The sequence below is a fragment of the Pelophylax lessonae genome (genome assembly GCF_965119305.1).
Source record: "Pelophylax lessonae genome assembly, chromosome: 9".
Lineage (NCBI taxonomy): Eukaryota > Metazoa > Chordata > Amphibia > Anura > Ranidae > Pelophylax > Pelophylax lessonae.
In genome coordinates, this window is record NC_138776.1 from 264961355 (window position 1) to 264986426 (window position 25072).

The window sequence follows — 25072 nt, forward strand, 5'->3', positions numbered from 1 at the left end:
TCAACGTACAAGGAATAAAATGAACTTGAACATCTATGATTCCTAATAAAATTAATAGGTGTTAATATAATTGTATGCTTTAGCGTGTAAAAAGGAAATGTTACCTCTGAAAATGTCATATTTACCACTTTCAGACAGCAGGTGGCAGCCTACAAGCCAATGCAGGCTCATAGCTGTACTGAATAGTCACCGGCACCCCCCCCAAGTAATATCTTAGCATCTTCCTCACCATGGCTCTCTCCTTTTGAAGCTTGTAAATGGCAGGGGAGATCAGACTACACTAGAAGAAGAGCCAACCCAGCAATGATATGCCCCCCCTCCCCCCCCTCTTTCCTTGCATTGGACATTTAGAGGCGTACTTAGCCACGGGTTTTCTGACGTGTGTCACTTCCTGGTATAGAAACCACTTTTCATACTCAGGACACAATCACCTCCACGGTTGTGTGGGACCTCTGATGTCTGGAGACATGCGATTTCTGTGTAAAACATTTCCCGCACTCAGGGCAGGAATACGGCTTCTCCCCTGTGTGAGACCTCTGATGTATATCAAGTTCTGATTTCTGTGGGTAACATTTCCCGCACTCTGGGCAGGAATATGGTTTCTCGCCCGTGTGCAATCTCTGGTGTCTAGAGAGTTTGGCCTTATCTGAAAAGCCTTTCCCGCACTCAGGGCAGGAAAACGGCTTCTCCCCCGTGTGGGACCTATGGTGCCTTTCTAGTAGCGATTTGTGTGTAAAACATTGCCCGCACTCGGGGCAGGGGAACGGCTTCTCGCCGGTGTGATCTTTCTGGTGCTTGGTAAGATGGCACTTCTGGGAAAAGCTTTTCCCGCACTCAGCACAGGAAAACGGTTTCTCCCCCGTGTGAGATTTTTGGTGTCTGTCAACGTGAGATTTTCTAACAAAACATTTCCCGCACTGAGGGCAGGAAAACGGCTTTTCCCCAGTGTGCTTTCTCTGATGTATTAATAGATGGGACGCCATAGGAAAACTTTTCCCGCACTCAGTGCAAGTATGCAGCTTCTCCCCCGTGTGCATTTTCCGATGACTGTTAAGATGGTACTTCTCAGAAAAACGTTTCCCGCAATCCGAGCAGGACCACGGCTTCTCACCCTTGTGAGTTTTCAGGTGGGTGTAGAGATGGGACTTCTCTTTGAAACATTTCCCGCACTCAGGGCAGGAATGAGGCTTCTCCCCAGTGTGAGATCTTAAATGTGTGTTAAGATGGGACTTCTCTTTAAAACATTTCCCGCACTCTGAGCAGGAAAAGGGTCTCTCCCCTGTGTGAGATTTCAGATGCGCGACCAGTTCGTATTTCGCTGGGTAACATTTCCCGCACTCGGGGCAGGAGAATGGCTTCTCCCCCGTGTGAGATCTCTGGTGTCTAATAAGTTTGGATGTTTGTGAATACCGTTTCCCGCACTCAGAGCAGGGATACGGCTTCTCTCCCGTGTGGGACCTCTGATGTCTGGCGACTAGTGAGCGCGTTGCGAAACATTTCCCGCAGTCAGGGCAGGCGTGGGGCTTCTCGCCGGAGTGAGACTTTTGATGTTTGGCAACCAGGGTTTTGGAGGCAAAACGTTTCCCGCAATCAGGGCAGGGATGCGGCTTCTCCTCCTGGATTCCGGCACTGTCCTTTGTGTCCTCATCTTCTGATTTACAATCTAGAGATAAAGTGAGATCATCCTTTGAGGGTTTCTTGATGGAATTTCCTGGAAATATAGAAAAAAAACATTATTATTGTGGGATGTGAGCAGATCCGTTCACTTAAATCAGGACTTAACCTGGATCTGCTACATTCAGGTGAGAAGATGTTCTTTCTGGGTGTCCTCCAGGCTTTTGGTGGGACTTTGTAGAAGTTCATGTAGGCTTGTCAGAAATTGGTAGGAACTAAGAGTTGTGTGCTGTTCCCCCAACCATGAGCCCAGGCACTGGGTTATAGGATTCCTGCTACAGAAGAGGAAGTCCCCTTAACCACTTACCGCAAAGTGACGTATATATACGTCGGGTAACTTTGCGGGGGTATACCAGGATGATGTCTCTAGCTAGAGGCATCATCCCGGTACCGTGGTTTAGTGTCAACGGTCGGCTTTCCGTTTGTGACGACCGATGCGGCTCGGGAGCCGCTCGATCGTCACCCGGGTCCCCTCCCGCCACCTTCCGTGACTTTTACCGGGGCTCCCGTCCCACCGGGAGCCCCGAGCACCCAGCCGGCACGTCCGCCGGCTGGATGGAGCCCCGATCAAAGCCGGAAGCGGCTTTGATCGGGTCTCCGATGACGTAACCCGGAGGCGGCGTCCATGACGTCACTTCCGGGTTAGTGTGCTGCAAAAGGCGGCATATTTAAAACACGGCTGTATGCAAAAACGCCGTTTTCGGCGTTTTGCATACAGGGAAGTGTAGTGGAGGGGTTTGGTGTCTTTTAGACCCTCGATCCCTCCATAAAGTGTACCTGTCACTGCATATTGGTGTCACAAGGGATGTTTACATTGCTTGTGACAGCAATAAAAATGATCAGATTTTTTTTTGTTTTTTTAAAACTGTAATAAAGTTAAAAAAAAATAAATAAATAGGGAAAAAGAATAATAACATTTTAGCCGCCGCCATCACCGTTAGCTCGCGCACAAAAAAAAACGTATACGGAAGACGAGCCGCAAATGAAATCGCTGTTCAAACCACACATGTGAGGTATCCCTGCGATCGCCAGAGCGTGAGCAATAATTTAAAAAAAAGAGTTACACTCTAACTCTAAACTGGTAACCGTTAAAAAAATTTAAAGCGTCGCCTATTGAGATCTCTATTGACCGTAGTTTGTCGCCATCCCACGGGGGGGCGCAATTTTAAACCGTAACATGTTGGGTATCTATTTACTCGGCGTGACATCATCTTTCACAATATACAAAAAAAATGGGCTAACTTTACTGTTTAGTATTTTTTAAATGCAGTGAAATGTGATTTTTCAAAAAATTTCCAAAAAAACTGCGTTTTAAAGACCGCTGCGCAAATACCGCGTGACAAAAAATATTGCAATGACCGCCATTTGATTCTCCAGAGTCTTTGCTAAAATAATATATATAATGTTTGGGGGTTCTAAGTAGTTTTCTAGGAAAAAATACTGGTTTTAACTTGTAAACAAAAAGTGTCCGAAATAGGGCTGGGGCTTAAGTGGTTAAACATGGAAGACATTGCCCAAGGCCTAGGCTTTTGGTGGGACTTTGGAGAAGTTCATGTAAGCTTGTCAGAAATTGATGGGAACCAATAGGAACTGAGAGTTGTGTCCTGTTCCCAGAATCATGAGCCTAGGCACTGAGTTATGGGATTCCTGCTACTGAAGAGGATCATAATTCAGTTCGGCAGACCCTCCCCTTAAATTTGGAAGACAATGCCCAAGGCCTAGGCTTCTGGTGGGACTTTGTAGAAGTTCATGTAGGCTTGTCAGAAATTGGTAGGAACTGAGAGTTGTGTGCTGTTCCCACAACCATGAGCCCAGGCACTGGGTTATAGGATTCCTACTAAAGAGGAGGAAGTCCCCTTAAACATGGAAGACATTGTTCAAGGCCTAGGCTTTTGGTGGGACTTTGGAGAAGTTCATGTAGCCTTGTCGGAAATTGATGGGAACCGATAGGAACTGAGAGTTGTGTGCTGTTCCCAGAACCATGAGCCTAGGCACCGAGTTATAGAATTCCTGTTACAGAAGAGGATCAGAGTTCAGTTCAGCAGACCCTCTCCTTAAACATGGAAGACATTGCCTAAGGCCTAGGCTTCTGGTGGGACTTTGGAGAAGTTCATGTAACCTTGGTAGGTTCATTGTAACCTCACATGAACACCATCACTGGGGCACTATTTCCCCAAACGATTCCAACAACGGGGGGAATATTTCTCCAATTGACACCAATAATGGGGCACAACTTCTCCCATGGGAGTAAACCATGGTGTACTCCCACTGGCCACAATCTGCCCCCCAAAGCCCTAAGGACAGTAAACTGGACCTTTGCTTAGAAAGTTTAGAAACCCCTGGTCCAAGGTCCATAGGAACTGAGAGTTGTGTGCTGTTCCCAGAACCATGAGCCTAGGCACTGGGTCATAGGATTCCTGTTACAGAGGAGGATAAGAGTTCAGTTCGGCAGACCCTCTCCTTAAACATGGAAGACATTGCCCAAGGCCTAGGCTCTTGGTGGGACTTGAGAAGTTTGTGTAGTCTCGGGGCAGTAATTATCCAAAAGTCATCAATTCCTCCCATGAACACCTTCGCTGGGGCACTAATTCTCCCACTGATCCCAACAACGGGGCACTATTTCTTCAATTGACCCCAATAAATGGGGCACAACTTCTCTCATGGGAGTAAACCATGGCACATGGTTTACTCCCACTGGCCACAATCTGCCCCCCAAAGCCTGAAGGACAGTAAACTCGCCCTTTGCTTAGCAAGTTTAGAAACCCCTGGTCCAAGGTCTAGGCTTCTGTTGGGACTTGGGAGAAGTTCATGTAGCCTTGTTGGAATTTAATGAGAACCAATAGGAACTGAGAGTTGTCTGCTGTTCCCAGAACCATGAGCCTAGGCACTGGGTCATAGGATTCCTGTTACAGAAGAGGATCAGAGTTCAGTTTGGCAGACCCTCCCCTTAAACATGGAAGACATTGCCCAGGCCTAGGCTTCTGGTGGGACTTTGGAGATGTTCAGGTAGTCTTTTCAGAAGTTGATGGGAACCAATAGGAATTGAGAGTTATGTGCTGTTAACACAATCATGAGCCTAGGCACTAGGTCCCATTAAAGAATACATTGTCCAAGGCAGTGGTCTCTAACCTGTGGCCCTTTATCTGGCCCTTGGGGCACTATTCCTTCAACTGTCACCAATGATGGACCATCATTCTTCCCATGAACACCATTGATGAGGCGCTATTCCTTCCACTGATCCCAACGGGCACTATTTCTCCAATTGACACCAATGATGGGACACAACTCCTCCCATAGGAGTAAACTATGGCACATGGTGTACTCCCACTGGCCACAATCTGTACCCCCCCCCCCCCACCCCAACCCTAATGGACAGTAAACTGTCCCTTTGCTTAGATACCCCTGATCCAAGGTCTAGGCTTCTGTTAGGACTTTGGAGAAGTTCATGTAGCCTTGTCGGAAATTTATGGGAACCAATAGGAATTGAGAGTTACTTGTTCATACAACCATGAGCCTAGGCACAGGGTCATATGATTCTGGCTACAAAGGAGGATCAGAGTTTAGTATGGCAGACCTTCCCATTTACCATAGAACATGACCTAGGCTTCTGGTGGGACTTTGGAGAAGTACATGTAGCCTTGTCAGAAATTGATAGGAACCAATACGAACTAAAAGTTGGGTGCTGCTCACTCAACTAGGAGCCTAGGCACTGGGTCCCCTTTAACAAAGAAGATATTGTCCAAGACAGTGGTCTCCAAACGGTGGCCCTTTGCTTGCCTGTATCCAGCCCTTGGCAGTAGTTCTCCAAATGTCACCAATGATGGACCATCATTCTTCCCATGAACACCATCGATGAGGCACTATTCCTCCCACTGACCCCCAACAACAGGGCACTATTTCTCCAAATGACACCAATGATGGGGGACAACTCCTCCAATGGGAGTAAACTATGGCGCATGTGTGTCATGGTGTACCCACATTGGCCACAATCTGTGCCCCCCCCACACCTAAATCCTAAAGAACAGTAAACTGGCCCTTTGCTTAGAAAGTTTAGATACCCCTGATCCAAGGTCTAGGCTTCTGGTGGGACTTTGGAGATGTTCACGTAGCCTTGTTTGAAATCAATAGGAATTGAGAGTTATGTGTTGTTCAAACAACCATGGGTATAGGCACTGGGTCATATGATTCCTGCTACAAAGGAGCATCAGAGTTCAGTTCGGAGGACCTTCCCATTTAACATAGAACACATTGGCAAAGTCCTAGGCTTCTGGTGGGACTTTGGAGAAGTACATGTAGCCTTGTCAGAAACTGATAGGAACCAATATGAATTGAGAATTGTTTTGCTGTTCACACAACCATGAGCCTAGGCACTGGGTCACCTTTAACAAAGAACACATTTTCCAAGGCAGTGGTCTCCAAACTGTGGTCCTTTACTTGCCTGTATCCTGCCCTTGGGGCAGTAATTCTCCAAAAAGTCACCAGTGATGAACCATTATTCCTCCTATGAACACCATCGCTGGGGCACTATTTCTCCCACTAATCCCAACAACGAGCACTATTTCTGCCACTAATCCATACAACGGGGCACTATTTCTCCCACTAATCCCAACAACGGGGCACTATTTCAGCCATTAATCTGAACAATGGGGCACTATTTCAGCCATTAATCCCAACAATGGGGCACTATTTCTGCCACTAATCCCAACAACGGGGCACTATTTCTGCCACTAATCCCAACAATGGGGCACTATTTCTACCACTAATCCCAACAACGGGGCACTTTTTCTACCACTAATCCCAACAACGGGGCACTGTTTCTATCACTAATCCCAATAACGGGGCACTATTTCTGCCACTAATCCCAACAACGGGGCACTATTTCTGCCACTAATCCCAACAACGGGGCACTATTTCTGCCACTAATCCCAACAACGGGGCACTATTTCTGCCACTAATCCCAACAACAGGGCACTGTTTCTATCACTAATCCCAACAACGGGGCACTATTTCTACCACTAATCCCAACAACGGGGCACTGTTTCTATCACTAATCCCAACAACGGGGCACTATTTCTGCCACTAATCCCAACAACGGGGAACTATTTCTGCCACTAATCCCAACAACGGGGAACTATTTCTGCCACTAATCTCAACAACGGGGCACTATTTCTACTACTAATCCCAACAACGGGGCACTATTTCTTCCACTAATCCCAACAATGGGGCACTATTTCTACCACTAATCCCAACAACGGGGCACTATTTCTACCACTAATCCCAACAACGGGGCACTATTTCTGCCACTAATCCCAACAACGGGGAACTATTTCTACCACTAATCCCAACAACGGGGCACTATTTCTGCCACTAATCCCAACAACGTGGCACTATTTCTACCACTAATCCCAACAACGGGCACTATTTCGCCAATTGACACCAATGATTGGGCAAAACTCCTTCCATGGGAGTAAACCATGGTGCGTGGCGTAATCCCACTGGCCACAATCTGCGCCCCCCCCTACCAAAGCCTGAAGAACAGTAAACTGGCCCTTTGCTTAGAAAGTTTGGAGACCCCTGGTCCAAGGTCAAGACTTCTGATGGGACTTTGGAGAGGTTGATAGAGCTTTATGTTATAATTTAGCTATAAGTCTGCTGGAAGAAGAGGAACCAACCTAAGAAAGGTTCAATCTGTGTTCTCATATCTGTGCTACTGTAACTAGGAGTGACACACAACCTAATACTGCCAGCTGAACCCCAGGAAGGGTATCAGTACAGGGAGGGGACCATTATCAACCTATTATTGGTTGATATCACTCAGCTCCCGCCCTACTCTGGGCCAATCAGTGAGCAGTTACAGAGCAGAGATAAGAGAAGAATATATTATAGGTCACCTGTGCTGATCTCTGTAGGAATGTCCTCCTTTTCAAACGTTCCCATTTCAGCCTCCTCCATAAACTGATCAACGTCCTCCTCATCCATCTCCTCTGCTTCGCTCTCAACTTTTATTTTAATCAGATCTTCACCCTAAACCAACAGAATGGCAGAAAATAACATCTGTAACATAGAAGTATTTATGATGTGAGATCACATAGAAAATATCATCTTGTAGAGTCCACACATCGTCTCCACATGTCAGAGTGTTCAATCACTTTATGTTCCCAACCCTCAACTCCACCCACCTGATGATGGTGAGGGATGGTGTGACCTTCCTGTGTGGAATCCCGGGAATACAGAGGACGGGGACTTCTCTCAGTTGGCTCCATCACGCCATACTCCTCATCCTCCTCTTTAAACTCTTCTTTAATAACAATATTTAAATCCTCGAGGCTTCCATTCTAAATATATAATCAAACATCTGTTGTAAGAAACATGCTTGTGTATAAATCGTATCTATTAGTGATTTTTACTCATCTACCTGATGATGGTGGGGGATGGTGTGATCTTGTTTGGAATCCCGGGAATACAGAGGACGGGGACATCTCTCTGGTGGCTCCATCGTATCATCCCTGCAGAGATCCTTCTGCCTTCCTGAAGACTCCTTCATCACACCATACTCATCATCCTCCTCTTTAAACTCTTCTTTAACAACAATATTAAAATCTCCGAGGTTTCCACTCTAGATATGAAGTTAAACATTTGTTGTAAAAAACAAGATTGTATATACAGTAAATCATGACTTGCAGAGACTTAAAATCACCTACCTGATGATGGTGGGGGATGGTGTGACCTTCCTGTGTGGAATCCCGGGAATACAGAGGACGGGGACATCTCTCTGGTGGGTTCCCATTACTGGATCCATCTGTAGGAAACACACACACTGACTGAATACATTGTTTCTATGTGTTTATCAGATGATGGGGGGTCTAGGTGGACCCTCCGTACTGCTCTCTCCTTTACAATAAAAAGTCTCCAGAGAGCCTCTTGTGCTTCTGACTGTGGGGTACAGACCTGCTGCTTGACCTGTCTGCTCCTGCACCAGAGAGGTAAGCCACCAAGGATAAGGACCCTAAAGACTGCAGACAGCCAAGCGCCCAGGACAAGGATTGGGGTATACCAGGACTGGTGAGTGAATTCAGCTGTGTTTTTGTTCCACTGCTAGTGATCCAATACAACCAGAGGCTGCCTTTCCCTTACAGCCCTAAAAGTAGTTCATTACATGCAGTACTAAAGAGACAACATATGCACCACTGTACAGTTCGGGCCCCAATGTTAGCTGGGAATACAGAGGATGGGGACATCTCTCTGGTGGGTTCCCATTACTGGATCTATCTGTAGGAAACACATACACTGACTGAATACATTGTTTCTATGTGTTTATCAGATGATGGGGGATCTAGGTGGATCCTCCATACTGCTCTCTCCTCTACAATAAAGTCTCCTCTTACCCGGTGATGTGAGGGGCGGCTGATTCTCCATCATGACGTCCTTGTAGAGATCCTTGTGTCCTTCTAAATACTCCCACTCCTCCATGGAGAAATAGACAGTGACATCCTGACACCTTATAGGAACCTGACACACACAATGATACAGTCACCATCCAGACACATCCCTTGTCTGTTACTGGATAATGTCCCAGAATTCCCGGCACCGCTCACCTCTCCTGTTTCAAGAATCTTGTCGGTGACTTCTGGAATCTTCTTGCTTTCTCAGGTGTCAGGTGGGGCAAGGATTTAGAAAGAGGGAACCTCTGCATGGAAACACCAACAGTAATATCATATGACATTCCCAACATTCTTCTAACCGTTGCCATCGGATTTTAGTTTAATAAAAGCCCAAAATCAACATTTTTGTACTTAAATATCTTTTTTGGAGTACATTGAGAGACAGGAGATACTGCTGCCCGCAGGAGGGACGAAAACTGTAGGCCACCCATAGGGTCTATTACCTCCAAGAGCCAAGCACCATAAACTTTCACAGAAAAGAGGGAAGCCCATTCAATAGACCCAGGTTCTCTAAACAAGGTCCCGCAGGCACATCCAACCAGCTATGGGATTTTACCAACTTGTCCCGTATTTGTGTCCTGCATTTCTATGGAGCAGTTGGGTGGGCTGCCAGCACCATAGAAAGCAAGAACACTAAGAGGCCAAGCACAATCTCATCTGTTGCTAGGATGCTGGCGGCTGGCCTGACTGTGCCGTGGAAACACAGGATTCTGATCTAGGGTGGCGGCATCCAGGGCCAGCCCTGTATTCAGAAGAAGGCCTGTTCTATCTTCCGCCCTCCATCCAGACCTGCTCAGCTTCCTGCCCAGTGCTATAATGCCACTGCCGCAAATATTTGAAGGTAGGGCAGGAAGACTAATGTGAAAGGGAGGAACTCTGATGAGCAGTGAGGGGATGTGATGTGAGGGGGGGGTTTTGATGTGCAAGGGGGGCCTCTGATGTCCCAAAGGGGGTCTCTGATGTTTAAGGAAGGCTTCGATAGGCTCTGATGTGCAAGAGGGGCTCTGATGTGCAAGGGGGATCCGATGAGCTCTGATGCATATGGGGGGGCTCTGATGTGCAAGGGGGGGCTCTGATGTGGTCTGATGTGCAATTAGGCCTCTGATGCGCAAAGGGTTCTTAAATGTGCAAGGGGGGATTCGATGTGCATGGGGGCCTCTGGTAGGCTTTGATGTGAAATTAGGCCTCTGATGCGCATGGGGGTCTCTGATGGGCTCTGATGTGAAAGGGGGTCTCTGATTTGCAAGGGGGTCTCTGATTTGCAAGGGGGTCTCTGATGGGCTCTGACATGCAAGGGGGGCTCTGATATGAAAGGGGGTTCTGATGGGCACTGATGTTCAAGGGGGCCTCTAAAGTTCAAGGGGGCTCTGGTGTGCAAGGGGGGCTCTGATGCACAATGGGGGCTCTGATGGTCTCTGATGTGCAAGGGGGCCTCTAAAGTGCAAGAGGGATCTGATGGGCTCTGACATGCAAGGGGGGCCCTGATGGTCTCTGATGTGCAAGGGGGCCTCTGATGTATAAGGGGGCTCTGATGTACAAGGGGGGCTCTGATGGTCTCTGATATGCAAGGGGCCTCTGATATACAAGGGGGCTCTGATGTGGTCTGATGTGCAATTAGGCCTCTGATGCGCAAGGGGTTCTCAAATGTGCAAGGGGGGGATTCGATAGGCTCTGATGTGCATGGGGGCCTCTGGTAGGCTTTAAGGTGAAATTAGGCCTCTGATGTGCATGGGGGTCTCTGATGGGCTCTGATGTGCAAGGGGGTCTCTGATTTGCAAGGGGTCTCTGATGGGCTCTGACATGCAAGGGGGGCTCTTATGGGCTCTGACATGCAAGGGGGCCTCTGATGGGCTCTGACATGCAAGGGGTTCTGATGGGCACTGATGTGCAAGGGGGCCTCTGATGTTCAAGGGGGCTCTGATGTACAAGGGGGGCTCTGATTTGCAAGGGGGGCTCTGATGTGCAAGGGGGGCTCTGATGTGCAAGGGGGGCTCTGATGGTCTCTGATGTGCAAGGGGCATCTAAAGTTCAAGCGGGATCTGATGGGCTCTGACATGCAAGGGGGGGCCCTGATGGTCTCTGGTGTGCAAGGGGCCCCCTGATGTATAAAGGGGCTCTGATGTACAAGGGGGGCTCTGATGGTCTCTGAAGTGCAAGGGGATCTCTGATGTGCAAGGGGTCTCTGATGGGCTCTGACATGAAAGGGGGCCTCTGATGGGCTCTGATGTGCAAGGGGAGCTCTGATGTGCAAGGGGAGCTCTGATATGCAAGGGGGGATCTGATGTGCAAGGGGGGATCTGATATGCAAGGGGGGATCTGATGTGCAAGGGGGGATCTGATGGGCTCTAAAGTGCAAGGGGGCCATTGATGGGCTTTGATGTGCAAGGGGGCCTCTGGTGGGCTCTGATGTGCAAGGGGAGCTCTGATGTGCAAGGGGAGCTCTGATATGCAAGGGGAGCTCTGATGTGCAAGGGAAGCTCTGATATGCAAGGGGGGATCTGATGTGCAAGGGGGGATCTGATGGGCTCTAAAGTGCAAGGGGGCCATTGATGGGCTTTGATGTGCAAGGGGGCCTCTGGTGGGCTCTGATGTGCAAGGGGGGCTCTGATGTGCAAGGGGAGCTCTGATGTGCAAGGGGAGCTCTGATATGCAAGGGGGGATCTGATGTGCAAGGGGGGATCTGATGTGCAAGGGGGGATCTGATGGGCTCTAAAGTGCAAGGGGGCCATTGATGGGCTTTGATGTGCAAGGGGGCCTCTGGTGGGCTCTAATGTGCAAGGGAGGGGACTGTGATGTGAATAAGGGAGTCTGATGTGAGGAGGGGGGGGGGGGGGCAGGTGTTTGAAGTGAAGGAATCAATCCGATGTGATAGGAGGGGGATTCTGACATGAAGGGGGTGGGGAACCTCTGATGTTATGAGGACTTCTGATGTGAAGTTATTTCTTGGAGCATTAAAAAGTAACTCCACTTTTGTTGATAAATACGTACATTCCCCTCTGGATGATCTCTGTACATTGCAGGGATTTTAACAAACTTTGTTGCAGAATTCTACCTTTTGTTATTCTGAAGAAATCCCTGTGTGTTTCTCTGCGTCCATGTGCAGGAAGGGAATCTAATGGGAGTGGTTTCATAATTATCAACCAGCTGCTGCACCTGCAGGGCTCTAATGAGGAAAGCTGCTGGGCCTGCATCCCTTTAGACGTGTTCCTATTGGGAGTATCTCTCCAAATATGAAATTTTTGTTGCAGGGGATGCCAGAAATCTGACTTGTATCTTAGTGCAGACTTCTGGGAAAATCAGCGAGCCAATCAAATAAGCAGGAAATTTTGTTTCTGGGGGTGTGGTCAGTATACATTGTGTATATAGAGCACCTCCAGATCGCCATATTGCATTTCACAAAAATTACAGAGCTGCAGATAGAAAGATAAGACATGGACAACGTAGGACAATTTTCTAGGCCACGGAGAGCAATCTCCTACTGGTTTACTGGTACTGGTCACAAGGATGGCAAGACAACGTCAACACTGAGGAAGACCTATGGTCACTAAATAAAACCTCTTTGCAAGAAAGAAAGCCTTGATCTCAGACTAACCTTTTACTACTGAAGGATCAAAAAATGGTTCCTTAAAGACAAGGTTGCCAGTTCATATACTCCTCTGGTCGAGGTGATGGCCACCAGGAAGGCGACTTTGTGGGGCAAGGACGAGAGCGACATTTTCCTAACTGGCGCTAAAGCAGGTCTCTGAAGGTCCAGGTTCAAACCCTTACGGAGGCAGAGTGGAAGCTACATGAATGACATCTTTGGTAAGAGCCCTAGTCAAATACTGGTCCACACCTAATGGCAGAAAAACGAGAACTAGTCCAACAGTGGAGCTCCTGGGGTGAAAACCTTTGGACACCACCAAAAGTAAACCTTCAAGGTCCAATGGCACATCTTGCAGGAAGTGGACTTATGCACCTTCACCATTATAGTGACGTATCCTGGTGACACCAGCACTTTAGGAGGAGCATGGGTACGCCCACTCCGTAACTACAAGTCTACGAGTCTTTCAACCTAATTTGCATAGCGCGGGTTATCTAGGCACGGCCCCCAATGGAAACTTTAGAGGCGGAACAGGAGGATTGTCCATCTGAAACATTACACTCTCATTAGTAGTACCTGATTGACCGTGTGACTTTCTGTTTTAATAAGCATTGGAGTGAAGGTCTGCTTTGAAGACCAGTTTTACCTTCTTTGTTCTAAATGTAAAAGCTTATAAAATAAAGACAAATTCAAATTTGTCATGAAGTTAAAGCGGAGTTCCACCCTGGATTTTTTTTTTTTTTTTTAAATACCCCCCCGGACAGTCAGGGGTAGTACATTCCACAATGGATAGCCTCTGATCTGTCCCGGGTTGCAGTTACCTGTTAGGACAAATACTTACCTTGAAAACGTCTTGTCCAGCGCTGCCATCTCAGATGTGGGCAGCTTGAAGCCAGGGAGATCCCCTTCGGTGTCTTCTTCCGCCTTCTTCGGTCCCACGATGCCCTGCGCCGGCCCCGCCGTCACTTCCGGTGCGCGCGCGTCATCCCTCCACAGCTTCTGGGCATGCCCAGAAGCTGTTTAGAAGGGGATGACGCGCGCGACCCGTAACTGACGTCGGGGCCAGTGCAGGCGCAATGATTCCTGGGAGCTATGACGTTCAGCTCCCAGGAATCATTGCAGAGCCAGGAAGTGACGACGGGCCGCGGCCGAGGAAGGAGGAAGAAGGAAGTAAGGTAAGTATATTTTCTTCGCTACGAGGTAAGTAAAAAAAATAAATATGCGATTATCCATTTCTTTTTCAGGTGACCCGGAGCGAGAAGATGGAGGTAAGTAGTAAATTAGGGTGGAACTCCACTTTAAAGGACAACTGTACCTTTGGAACATCCTTCCCCCACCTTGTCTAACCTATATCCTTCATCAAGCTACCCTACTTGGAACCTCTCCAACCTTGTCTAACCTACGTCCTCCATAAAGCTACCCTACCCTGAACCTCCCCCAACTTGTCTAACCTATGTTCTCCATTATGCTACCCGTCTAACCTATGCCCTCCGTTATGCTACCCTACCTGGAACCTCCCCCACCTTGTCTAACCTATGCCCTCCATCAAGCTTCCCTGCCCTGAACCTCCCCCGACTTGTCTAACCTACGTCCTCCATTAAGCTACCCTACCCTGAACCTCGCCCAACTTGTCTAACCTTTGTCCTCCATTAAGCTACCCTACATGGAACCTCCCCCATCTTGTCAAATTTACATCCTTCGTTAAGCTGCCCTACCTGCAACCTCCCCCACCTTGTCTATCCTACATCCTCCATCCAGCTACCTTACCCAGAACCATACAGCCTTGCGTCAGAATGCGTCCCTTCTGGGTCCTCTTCCTCAACACATGTCCTGGTCACATTTGTTGTTGTTGGAATCCGTATTCTTGGTGGCCTCCAGCAGTCCTGCACAGTATGACTCCCCTCACAGGGATAAATAGGGCCAAGGTGCACATGTGCAGGATGAAGATGACCTGGAAAGGACACTTTCTGAACCAAGGATGGGTGACTCCAGGTAGGGTCGCACAGTAAAAAATCTCATATCTCTAGGTTGTTGGTCAGGACGGCACGATGTACCATATCTGGTGGCAATGCCACAAGGTATGACGCTATTGGATAAGGGTGTATAATTTTATTTACACTCTCCCCCAAATTAATTTGATCAAATCTCCACAACAGGCCCTTTTGGGCCTTAAGGTAGAGACTGCCACGAGGGCCCAGAGATGACTTTTTACCTTTATTTTCACAGCGGCAAAAATTACAATAGCGAGGTCCTGGAGGTCTCCTGCCCTGCCATTCGAACAGCTCAGGCACAAACTTTCTTGGATTATGGTGAATGAACGTATGTCTGCAATGCTAAATGATAAAATGAAGATGTATGGGAGCCATGAATCAGATATCTAACTGGTAACCCTTAGACTTGTAGCCAACAGCCTAGGTCCTGAGATCGTGGGGTTTGGGGTGGGGGTCTGGTCCAATTCATTCTTTCTCTTCTTCAATCCCTACTCTTTTCCTTTTCCCTCTTTTCTTTACTCTAAAACTCAGAAGATATCCTTACTGGGTTCTCCCAATTGTCGAGCTTGCACATGAGAGTGATACCTGTCCTTGGGATGGGGTCCTGACACAAATTTATATAATTTTGTTTTTCTTGCTCAACAACGAAAGTTTGATGTGCCTTATTGCATTTTATACGAATACAAACATTCACTCAAAAGTTAATCCTTAAAGTTGGACTGTTCTGTACTGTTTAGGAAGCTTTTTATTGTCTCAAGGAGAATGTCTGGCATGTATTGGGGGGCTTAAAATCTTTTTTGATATATGTTGGACAATTGGGGAAGATATGCTATTTTTTTGTTATCTCATTGTATCTTTCTTTTATCCTTGTGAAATACTTTAATAAAAACACTGAAACAGAAAATTCTCCTATCTCTACCCAAACCTACCTACCTCCATCCAGTGATCTTCACTGTGTGACATTACCTGAAATTGCACAGCCTTGTTTCAAAAAGTGTCCTTGTGGGGTCCTCTTCAACCTGCATATGTACACTCCGGTCCTGCTTGGTACGACTCTCCATAATAGTATGAATAGGGGGTCGTGATGCACATGTGCCAGATGATTAAGGCCGGCAAGGTGGGCTGCACTTAGGGGATGTACCAAAGGTAAAATTGTCCTCGAAACCCCCATCCTTCGACCCAAGAACAATCATATAATACGTTAGTATATAGACTGATAAGGTGGAAAGGGGACACATCTCTAAAACGAAGACAATGTCCCGCCCCCGTAAGTGGGGGAATGTTCTGACCCTAAAGGGGTTAATTTAGGTTTTCACACTATATATGTATGTACCGTATGTATCATCATCTGCTGAAGATAAAAGAGGTTACAGTGACTATGGAGGAAGAGGACGTAACATGACGGGGGGGGTTACTGGGTGTAATTATGAAATGTCTTATTACCTCCTCTGCTGCCAGCCCCACCAATGTCTCCTCTCGCCTTCTCTCAAAATATCCTCTCGCCTTTTCTCAAAATATCCTCTCGCCGGGAACTTTATTTATACATTTACATCACTTCCTGTCTGTACCTGCCATCACTTCCTGTCTTCCATAGAGACTTCCTGTCTGGGTAGAACTGAGATCGCCATCTTGTGGAGGTCAGAGGAGCTTCATGTCTCGTAGAGTGAACACGGCCCTGTGCTGTGTGTGTATGTACTGTATATCCTTATAGATGGGGTAATTTCCTCTCCCACCAAGGGGGGATTATATTTGTAAATGTATTTTAAATTATTAGGATATATGTGTATATGTGCATTTAAGGAAATTGACCTTCAACCTAGGCGGTCTCTGGTCTGACTCCTCTCTGTCTCGATTGCTATGGATATTGAGGCTGGAGACTGGGTTTTGATGTCTTCAGGGATAAGGTGCCTGTGTTCAGCTCATTATGACCTCCCCATTATGAAGGAACTTCTCAATTGGGGAGTGATCATCACAAACAAACCCAACACATGTCCACCAACCCTTGATTAGGCAACCCAACAGAGACAAAAGGACAACGTGCTTGGTGCTATTTCCATTTCCACCAAGTGGGTATTTTTATATGTATTTTGAATGCTTAGGATATATGTATATGTGCATTTAAGGGAATTGACCATCACCTAGGCTGTCTCTGGTTTGACTCCTCTCTGTCTCGATTGCTATGGATATTGAGGCTGGAGACAAAGTTCTGATGTCTTCGCAATCCATATATATGATTCACTGAGGAGGAGATGTAGAACATTGCAGAAGGTCTATCACCATAGTTCTGTGAGTCTCCCGGGGATAAGGAGCCTGTGTTTGGCTCATTATGACCTCCCCATTATGGAGGAACTTCTCAATTGGAGAGTGATCATCACAAACAAACCCAACACATGTCCACCAACCCTTGATTAGGCAACCCAACAGAGACACAAAGACAACGTGCTTGGTGCTATTTCCATTTCCACCAAGTGGGTATTTTTATATGTATTTTGAATGCTTAGGATATATGTATATGTGCATTTAAGGGAATTAACCATCACCTTGGCTGTCTCTGGTTTGACTCCTCTCTGTCTCAATTTCTATGGATATTGAGGCTGTAGACAATGTTCTAATGTCTTTTGAAGTGGCCCATAAAAGATCCACTGAAGAGGAGATGTAGAACCCTGCAGAAGTCCATCACCATAGGCCTGTGAATCCATGTTCTGCTTATCATGACCTCCCCATTGTGGAGGAACTTCTCGATAAGGGAGTGATCATCACAAATAATCCAAATACATGTCCACCAAACCTTGATTAGGCAACCCAATGTAGTTTGTGTTCCAGAAACACGGCTTGACTCCTCACAAGACTGGGCTGTTTGTATTCATGGCTATCTTCTTGTTTAGAGGAACATATAGAAAAGATGGAGGGGGGTTTCTCTATGTTAGATGTGATGTGAAAGATGATCTTGTGGTTGGTGTTCCCGAAACAGGGATTGACTCCTCACAAGACTGGTCTGTTTGTATTCATGCTGATTCTCTTCATTAGAGGGACACAGGACATAGAAAAGATGGAGGGGGGTTTCTCTATGTTAGATGTGAAAGTGAGAAAGAAAGATGATCTTGTGGTTGTAGGTGGGGATGGTGCAGAGGAGGAATTATGGGTTGAATGGTTCATGGAAATGAGAATGTAGTTGGTGTTTCAGAAACACAGCTTGACTCCTCACAAGACTGGGATGTCTGTATTCATGCTAATCCTCTTGTTTAGAGGGACATGGGACAAAGAAAAGATGGAGGGGGGTTTCTCTATATTAGATGTCATGTGAAAAAAAGATGATATTGTGGTTGGAGGTTGCGATGATGCGGAGGAGGAATTACGGGTGGAATGATAGATGGGTCTATGAACTGATGGGCTTATCATTGGAGTCCACTACAGACATCCTTAGATTTATGAGAAGGGGGAGAGTCGGCTGTTCCAAGCCGGTTAAACCAAACTACTAAGACACAAGTATAAAAGAACAAAACTAAAAAAAAAAAAAAAAACACATTTAATTGAAATCTGAAGGCACTGTTTTATCAATCAACTTACGCAGGATAAAATCAGTTAAAAGACACATTTTTTTTTTTTTTATTAAAAAATACATTAAGTGAATATTTTCAGATCAAGTAAAAAGTAAATGTTATAGCTGAAAATGTCATGTTTACCACTTTCTGACAGCAATGTTTACCACTTTCTGACAGCAGGTGGCACTTTTCCTTCAGTGCTGCTGCACTGAATAGTCATCGGTGCCGTGTAGTCTGGTCTCCCCCTGCTCTTCATCCACAAGCAATATCTACCTCCTCTCCCAACATGTGACCATAAACTGGAAAATTTTTGAGTGCCACCAAGCACTCATCCTGTGATGCTCCGATAACCCACATTGTTTCCAGAGTGCCGGCATCCAAAGAGCCCATCCAGGCTCAATGCACACACGGGGGAGAAAGGAGGTAGAACGCCGCACTCTGAGAAAACAGTCAAGGTGTAGGAAATAAAAGCAGCTGGAGTCTGGCTCCTCCCAGGCTATGCCGACAAGTTTCATCCCACCCACAAGGCTTAGTCATAAAGGACCTCTATGACTAAGCCCTGTGAGAAGGGCGAAACAGGCCAAACAGCCTGTTCCGGCTCAATGCGCACACGGGGAGAAAGAAGGTGAGCATTCAAAGAGCCCATCCATGCTTAATGCACACAAGGGGGAGAAAGAAGGTAGAACACCGCACTCCCAAAAAACAGTCAAGGTGTAGGAAGTAAAAGTGGCTTCAGCCTGCCTCCTCCCAGGCCATGCCCCTCCGATGATGCATTTCACTCTGCCCACAGGTTCTAATCATCATAGAAGACCCTCTATGATTAAGCCCTGTGAGCGGGGTGAAACACGTCTGTATCATGATACACTGATTCCAAAGTGTGAGCATTCAAAGAGTCCATCCATGCTTAATGCACAAAAGGGGAAGAAAGAAGGTTGAATGCCGCACTCCAAGAAAACAGTCAAGGAGTAGGAAGTAAAAGCAGCTTCAGCCTGGCTTCTCCCAGGCCCCATGCCTTCAAAGTTTTGTCCAATCCACAGGGTTTAGTCATAGAGGACCTCAATGACTAAGCCCTGCAAGCAGGGTGAAACGGGCCAAACAGCCTGTCCCGGATTAATGCACACACGGCGGAGAAAGAAGTTGGAACGCCGCACTCTGAAGAAACAGTCAAGGTGTAGGAAATAAAAGTGGCTTCAGCCTGACTACTCCCAGAAGACCATGCCTCTGACGTGTTTTGTCCCACCCACAGGGCTAAGTCATAGAGGAACTCTATGACTGAGCCCTGTGAGCAGGGGGAAATGTGCCAAACAACCTGTTCCGGCTTAATGCACACACGGAGGAGAAAGGAGGTAGAACGCTGCACTCCCAGAAAATACTCAAGGTGTAAGAAGTAAAAGCAGCTTCAGTCTGGTTCCTCCCCGGCCATGCCGCCGACTCGTTTCGACCCACCCACAGGGTTTAGTCATTGGGGACTTCTATGACTAAGCTCTGTGGGTGGGGTGAAATGCATCAGTCACATGATTCCTGCGTCAGCTAGCGCTGCTGCAGGGGAGAGGAGGGAGCTCAGACAACAGATGGGCTATTGAAGCCTATGGGTCACATCACCATTCCAGGCTTTACCAGCTGCTGCTGAGCACTCTGTCCTCTTCCCTTTAGCTTGCCGTTGGCTGACACGAGGGAGATCACATGACCAGATTAGAGCGGCATAAAAATAGGTAAGTATATACGCCTTTTCTCCGTTGGTTAGTAAGCTTAGGTGTTAGGTGGGTTGAAGGAGTATATTTAAGATTAGACCAGAGCTAGATATTGCTTGTGGATAACGAGCAATGGAGATCAGACTACATGGCACCAGCCAAGTAGCTTTAAAGCTTGTCCTAAAGAGCAATGGAGATCAGACCACGCTGCAAGAGGAACTAATCCAACAGTGACAAGCCTCCTCCTTCTCTGTCCTAGCATAGGAAGCCAGGCAGAACTTTGATATCTTTACTGAACTTTGATTTCTTTATACAGTGTTTCTTGCAGTACGAAATTTATAGGAGCGCTCAGTCACGGGTTTTTTTGAGGTCAGGCGTAGAACACATTTTCCACACTCAAGTCACAAAAGGCTTCTCAAGGGTTGTGTGGGACCTCTGATGTCTGAAAACATGAGATTTCCTCGTAATACTTTTACTGTACTCAGGGCAGAAATAGGGCTTCTCCCCCATGTGCATTCTCTGATGTCTATTAAGATGGAAAGTCATTAAAAAACATTTTCCGCACTACGGCTTCTTACCCGTGTGAGTTCTCTGATGGATGAAGAGATGGGACTTCCCTTTAAAACATTTCCAGCACTCGGGCTTTTAAATCAAGGTTGAGTGTAGAAGACATTTCCCACACTCAAGTCACTAAGGCTTCTCGAGGGTTGTGTGGGACCTCTGATGTCTGGAAACATGAGATTTCCTTGTAAAACCTTTCCCGCATTCAGGGCAAGAATACGGCTTCTCCCCCGTGTGCATTCTCTGATGTCTGTTAAGATGGGAAGTCGTTAAAAAACATTTACCACAATCGGGGCAGGAATATGGTTTCTCACCCGTGTGAGTTTTCAGATGAGTGTTAAGATGGTACTTCTCCGAAAAACATTTCCCACACTCAGGGCAGGAATACGGTTTCTCCCCCGTGTGAGTTCTCTGATGGGTGAGGAGATGGGACTTCTCTTTAAAACATTTCCCGCACTCTGGGCAGGAATACGGTTTCTGCCCAGTGTGAGATCTTTGATGTCTGATCAGATGTAACTTTCGCGGATAACCTTTCCCACACTCAGGGCAGGAAAACGGCTTCTCCCCCATGTGAGATCTTTGATGTGCGACTAGTTCATATTTTACCGGAAAACATTTCCCGCACTCAGGGCAGGGATACGGCTTCTCCCCCGTGTGTAATCTCTGATGTCTGAGAAGTTGTGAGGTTTGTGAATAAGATTTCCCACACTGAGGGCAGGAATACGGCTTCTCACCCGTGTGAGATCTTTGATGTCTGACGACTAATGATCTTGTGGCGAAACATTTCCCGCAGTCAGGGCAGGCGTGGGGCTTCTCGCCAGTGAGTAACCTCTGATGGGCATTGAGATTTGGTTCTAAGGTAAAACTTTCCCCACATTCAGGACTAGAAAATGCCTCCTCCCCCTGAATTCCGGCACCATCCCTCACAGTACGAGGTTGTTCAGAGTCAGAGGGATTCCATGGTCTATCCACACTGTGAAGTCCACCATCCATAGCTGAGCTCATTGTCTTTTCTCCTCCACAATCTCCTGTGATGTCCTCATCTTCCATTTTACATCCTGGAGATAAAGTGAGACAATCCTTTGAGGGTTTCTCCATGGCGTGTCCTAGAAAAATACAAAAACATCATCAATAGATACGAGAGGGTTAGTTCACTTCCATCAAGATTCCATCTGGATAAGGTAGATATGAGTGAGCAGATGTTCTCTGTGGATATCCCAACCAGCTGGGACTCTTCCCCTCTTCAGTCAAAGAGCCTTTGGTCCTCCTCCCAGATCAGTCAGTCAAAGGGCCTTTGGTCCTCCTCCCAGATCAGTCAAAGGGCCTTTGGTCCTCCTCCCAGATCACTTCTACATTTACACAGCCTTGTCAGAAGAGTAGGAACCAATGGGGACTGGGAGGAACGTGCTCTTTACATAGCCACAAGCCTAGGCACTGGGTCATGTGACCTCTGATAACCAAGAGGTTCAAAGTTCAGACTTGCAGACCCTTTTGCATAGAAAAAGTACCCACAAGCCTACATGTCAACAATGTCCTGACTTTCAATTTTCTAACCTGGAGATAAAGTTTCCCAACACCTAGGCTTCTGGTGAGAAGCTACACTAGAGGAAGCTTGGAGAAGTACTTTCTCCATAACAGAGAAGAATTTAAGTATGTCTCTAACGGCTTCTTTGACTATCCCAGCAAGACTGTTAAAGTGGTTGAAAACGCTGGTGGTAAAAAAAATATAAAAAATCCTGCAAGGCAATGCCATATTGTGTAGGGTGCATCGCATACTAGCACATTATGATAAACTTACCTTAGAACAAAGCCCTCCAGCGCTGCAATGTCAATGCTGAGACAGCTGACATCTTCCCCCGGTTGCTTCCGGGTTCATTGCCTCCGGGTACATGAGTGGCCAGGGGCGCGACAATGTAACTCGGGAGCTGCTATTTCCGGCATGTGCTCTGAAGGTCCGACATTGTAAGCTTAGAAAATATTCACAGTACTTATTACAGGCTTGCCTGTAGGTACAAGTGGTGTAACTGAGTTTACAACCACTTTAGTAGAGCTTTACGTTAAGATTTAGCTATGGGTCTTCGCAATAGACAGAATAACCTAAGAAAGGTATAATCCTATTGGTGCTACTGTAGCAATGATAATACCATCAGCTGAACCCCAGAATCTACATAAATCAAGTCTAGATACATAAATTGTGTCCACATCAATGAGAAGGAGCTTATGAAGATCAAATGTGAATATATAATGCCTCACCTGTGCTGATCTCTGTAGGAGTGTCCTCCTCTATGAATGTCCTCGTCATTCCAGCCTCCTCCGTATATTGCTGATCATCCCTCACATACGTCTCTTCTACTTCACCCTCAACTTTCATGTTCATCAGATCTTCACCCTAAACCAACAGAATGGCAGAAAATAACATCTGTAACATAGAAGTATTTATGATGTGAGATCACATAGAAAATACCACACATCGTCTCCACATGTCAGAGTGTTCAATCACTTTATGTTCCCGACCCTCAACTCCACCTACCTGATGATGGTCAGGGATGGTGTGACCTTCCTGTGTGGAATCCCCGGAATACAGAGGACGGGGACTTCTCTCAGTTGGATCCTTCAAAACATCCTTATAGAGAGTGTGTCCTTCTGAAAACTCCATCACCCCATACTCCTCATCCTCCTCTTTAAACTCTTCTTTGATAATGATATTAAAATCTTTGAGGTTTCCATTCTAAATATGTAATAAAACAATAATTGTAACAAACACACGCGTGTACAAATCATAACTATCAGTGATTGTTCCTCATCTACCTGATGATGGTGAGGGATGATGTGACCTTCCTGTGTGGAATCCCGGGAATACGGAGGACGGGGACATCTCTCTGGTGGGTTCCCATTACTGGATCCATCTGTAGGAAACACACACACTGACTGAATACATTGTTTCTATGTGTTTATCAGATGATGGGGGATCTAGGTGGATCCTCCGTACTGCTTTCTCCTTTACAATAAAGTCTCCTCTTACCCGGTGATGTGAGGGGCGGCTGATTCTCCATCATGACGTCCTTGTAGAGATCCTTGTGTCCTTCTAAATACTCCCACTCCTCCATGGAGAAATAGACAGTGACATCCTGACACCTTATCGGAACCTGACACACACAATGATACAGTCACCATCCATATAAACACATTTCATTCCCCAAAATCCTTTCTTAGCTCTCCTATATTAGCTGTCCTTGAGACAGTAGATCTGAACAACCTGAACATGGAGATGTCCCTCTTCCCCAGTTTCTACAGTTGGGAGGTATAGAAAAGCTCCTCATCTAACCTGAAAGGTGGGCTTATGGTGTGGACTTGAACTGCGCCAAAAAATGGCTCCAATGTGGTATCCATGTCTCCAGGATACTTTGGCAATAACGATCTGTGGTGAAGATCTGCCGCTGTGATAATTCTGTAAATGTTTAAGTCACCTTTTCCCTAAATTAAAAAGTTTAAAATAAAGACATACACATTTTACTGTAAGGTTAAAAGACACCTCTATCCCCCTAAGTGCAACCTGGAGCCACACAGCGATGCTTCAGAAAGCAAAAAAGACTCCTTTTCAGGGTCTTCTTCATCCCACACAATGGCCCCATTCATTGAAATGGGGGGACCCATTTTCATGTGCGATCCCCAGTGATCCTGCGCAATTACAAATCTCCCCATAGGAATGAATGGGGGCATGGTGTGCAAGATGAAGGAGATATTTTCTGAACCTAGGATGTGTGTCTCCAGGTTGGGTCCCATGGTGAAGATCTATGGATGGAGGATGAAGATGTCTGACCAGGTAGATTGCACTCAGGGAGGAGGGGGTGTACCAAATGAATGGGGTCATGATGCGCAAGATGAAGAAGACCTGGAGGAGACACTTTCTGACCCAAGGATGCGTGTATCCAGGTTGGGTCCCATGGTGAAGATCTATGGATGGAGGATGAAGATGTCTAACCTGGTAGGGTGCACTCAGGGAGGAAGGGGTGTACCAAAAGCATGGGGCCATGATGCGCAAGATGAAGACGACCTGGAGGAGGCACTTTTTGAACCAAGGATGTGGGTCTCCAGGTTGGGTCTCATGGTGAAGATCTATGGATGGAGGATGAAGATGTCTGACCAGGTAGGTTGCATTCAGGGAGGAGGGGGTGTACCAAATGAATGGGGCCATGATGCGCAAGAAGAAGAAGACCTGGAGGAGGCACTTTTTTAACCAAGGATGTGTGTCTCCAGGTTGGGTCTCATGGTGAAGATCTATGGATGGAGGATGAAGGTGTCTGACCAGGTAGGTTGTACTCAGAGAGGAGGGGGTGTACCAAATGAATGGGGCCATGATGCGCAAGATGAAGAAGACCTGGAGGAGGCACTTTTTGAACCAAGGATGTGTGTCTCTAGGTTGGGTCCCATGGTGAAGATCTATGGATGGAGGATGAAGATGTCTGACCAGGTAGGGTGCACTAAGGGAGGAGGGGGTGTACCAAATGAATGGGGCCATGATGCGCAAGATGAAGAAGACCTGGAGGAGGCACTTTGTGTGTCTCCAGGTTGGGTCCCACGTTGAAGA

General features: G+C 46.8%; 3 protein-coding genes across 3 annotated transcripts in view; all 3 read right to left on the bottom strand.

Annotated features, from left to right (window-relative positions):
- Positions 1-25072, bottom strand: part of LOC309564442 (uncharacterized protein) — a gene marked incomplete at its 3' end in the record, with an annotated part of 317628 nt that overhangs the window by 267526 nt on the left and 25030 nt on the right.
- LOC309562652 (uncharacterized protein) lies at positions 384-23176 on the bottom strand. The gene is made up of 5 exons (XM_082266925.1): positions 23015-23176; positions 8090-8290; positions 7854-8009; positions 7566-7698; positions 384-1711 (listed from the first exon to the last, which is right to left on the bottom strand). The coding sequence occupies exons 1-5, from the start codon at positions 23138-23140 to the stop codon at positions 417-419; spliced, it is 1911 nt and encodes a 636-aa protein (XP_082123051.1). The 5' UTR covers positions 23141-23176; the 3' UTR covers positions 384-416.
- LOC309562893 (uncharacterized protein) lies at positions 20547-23376 on the bottom strand. The gene is made up of 3 exons (XM_082267212.1): positions 23293-23376; positions 22738-22873; positions 20547-21590 (listed from the first exon to the last, which is right to left on the bottom strand). Exons 2-3 carry the CDS (start codon positions 22859-22861, stop codon positions 20614-20616), a joined length of 1101 nt encoding a protein of 366 aa, XP_082123338.1. The 5' UTR covers positions 22862-22873; positions 23293-23376; the 3' UTR covers positions 20547-20613.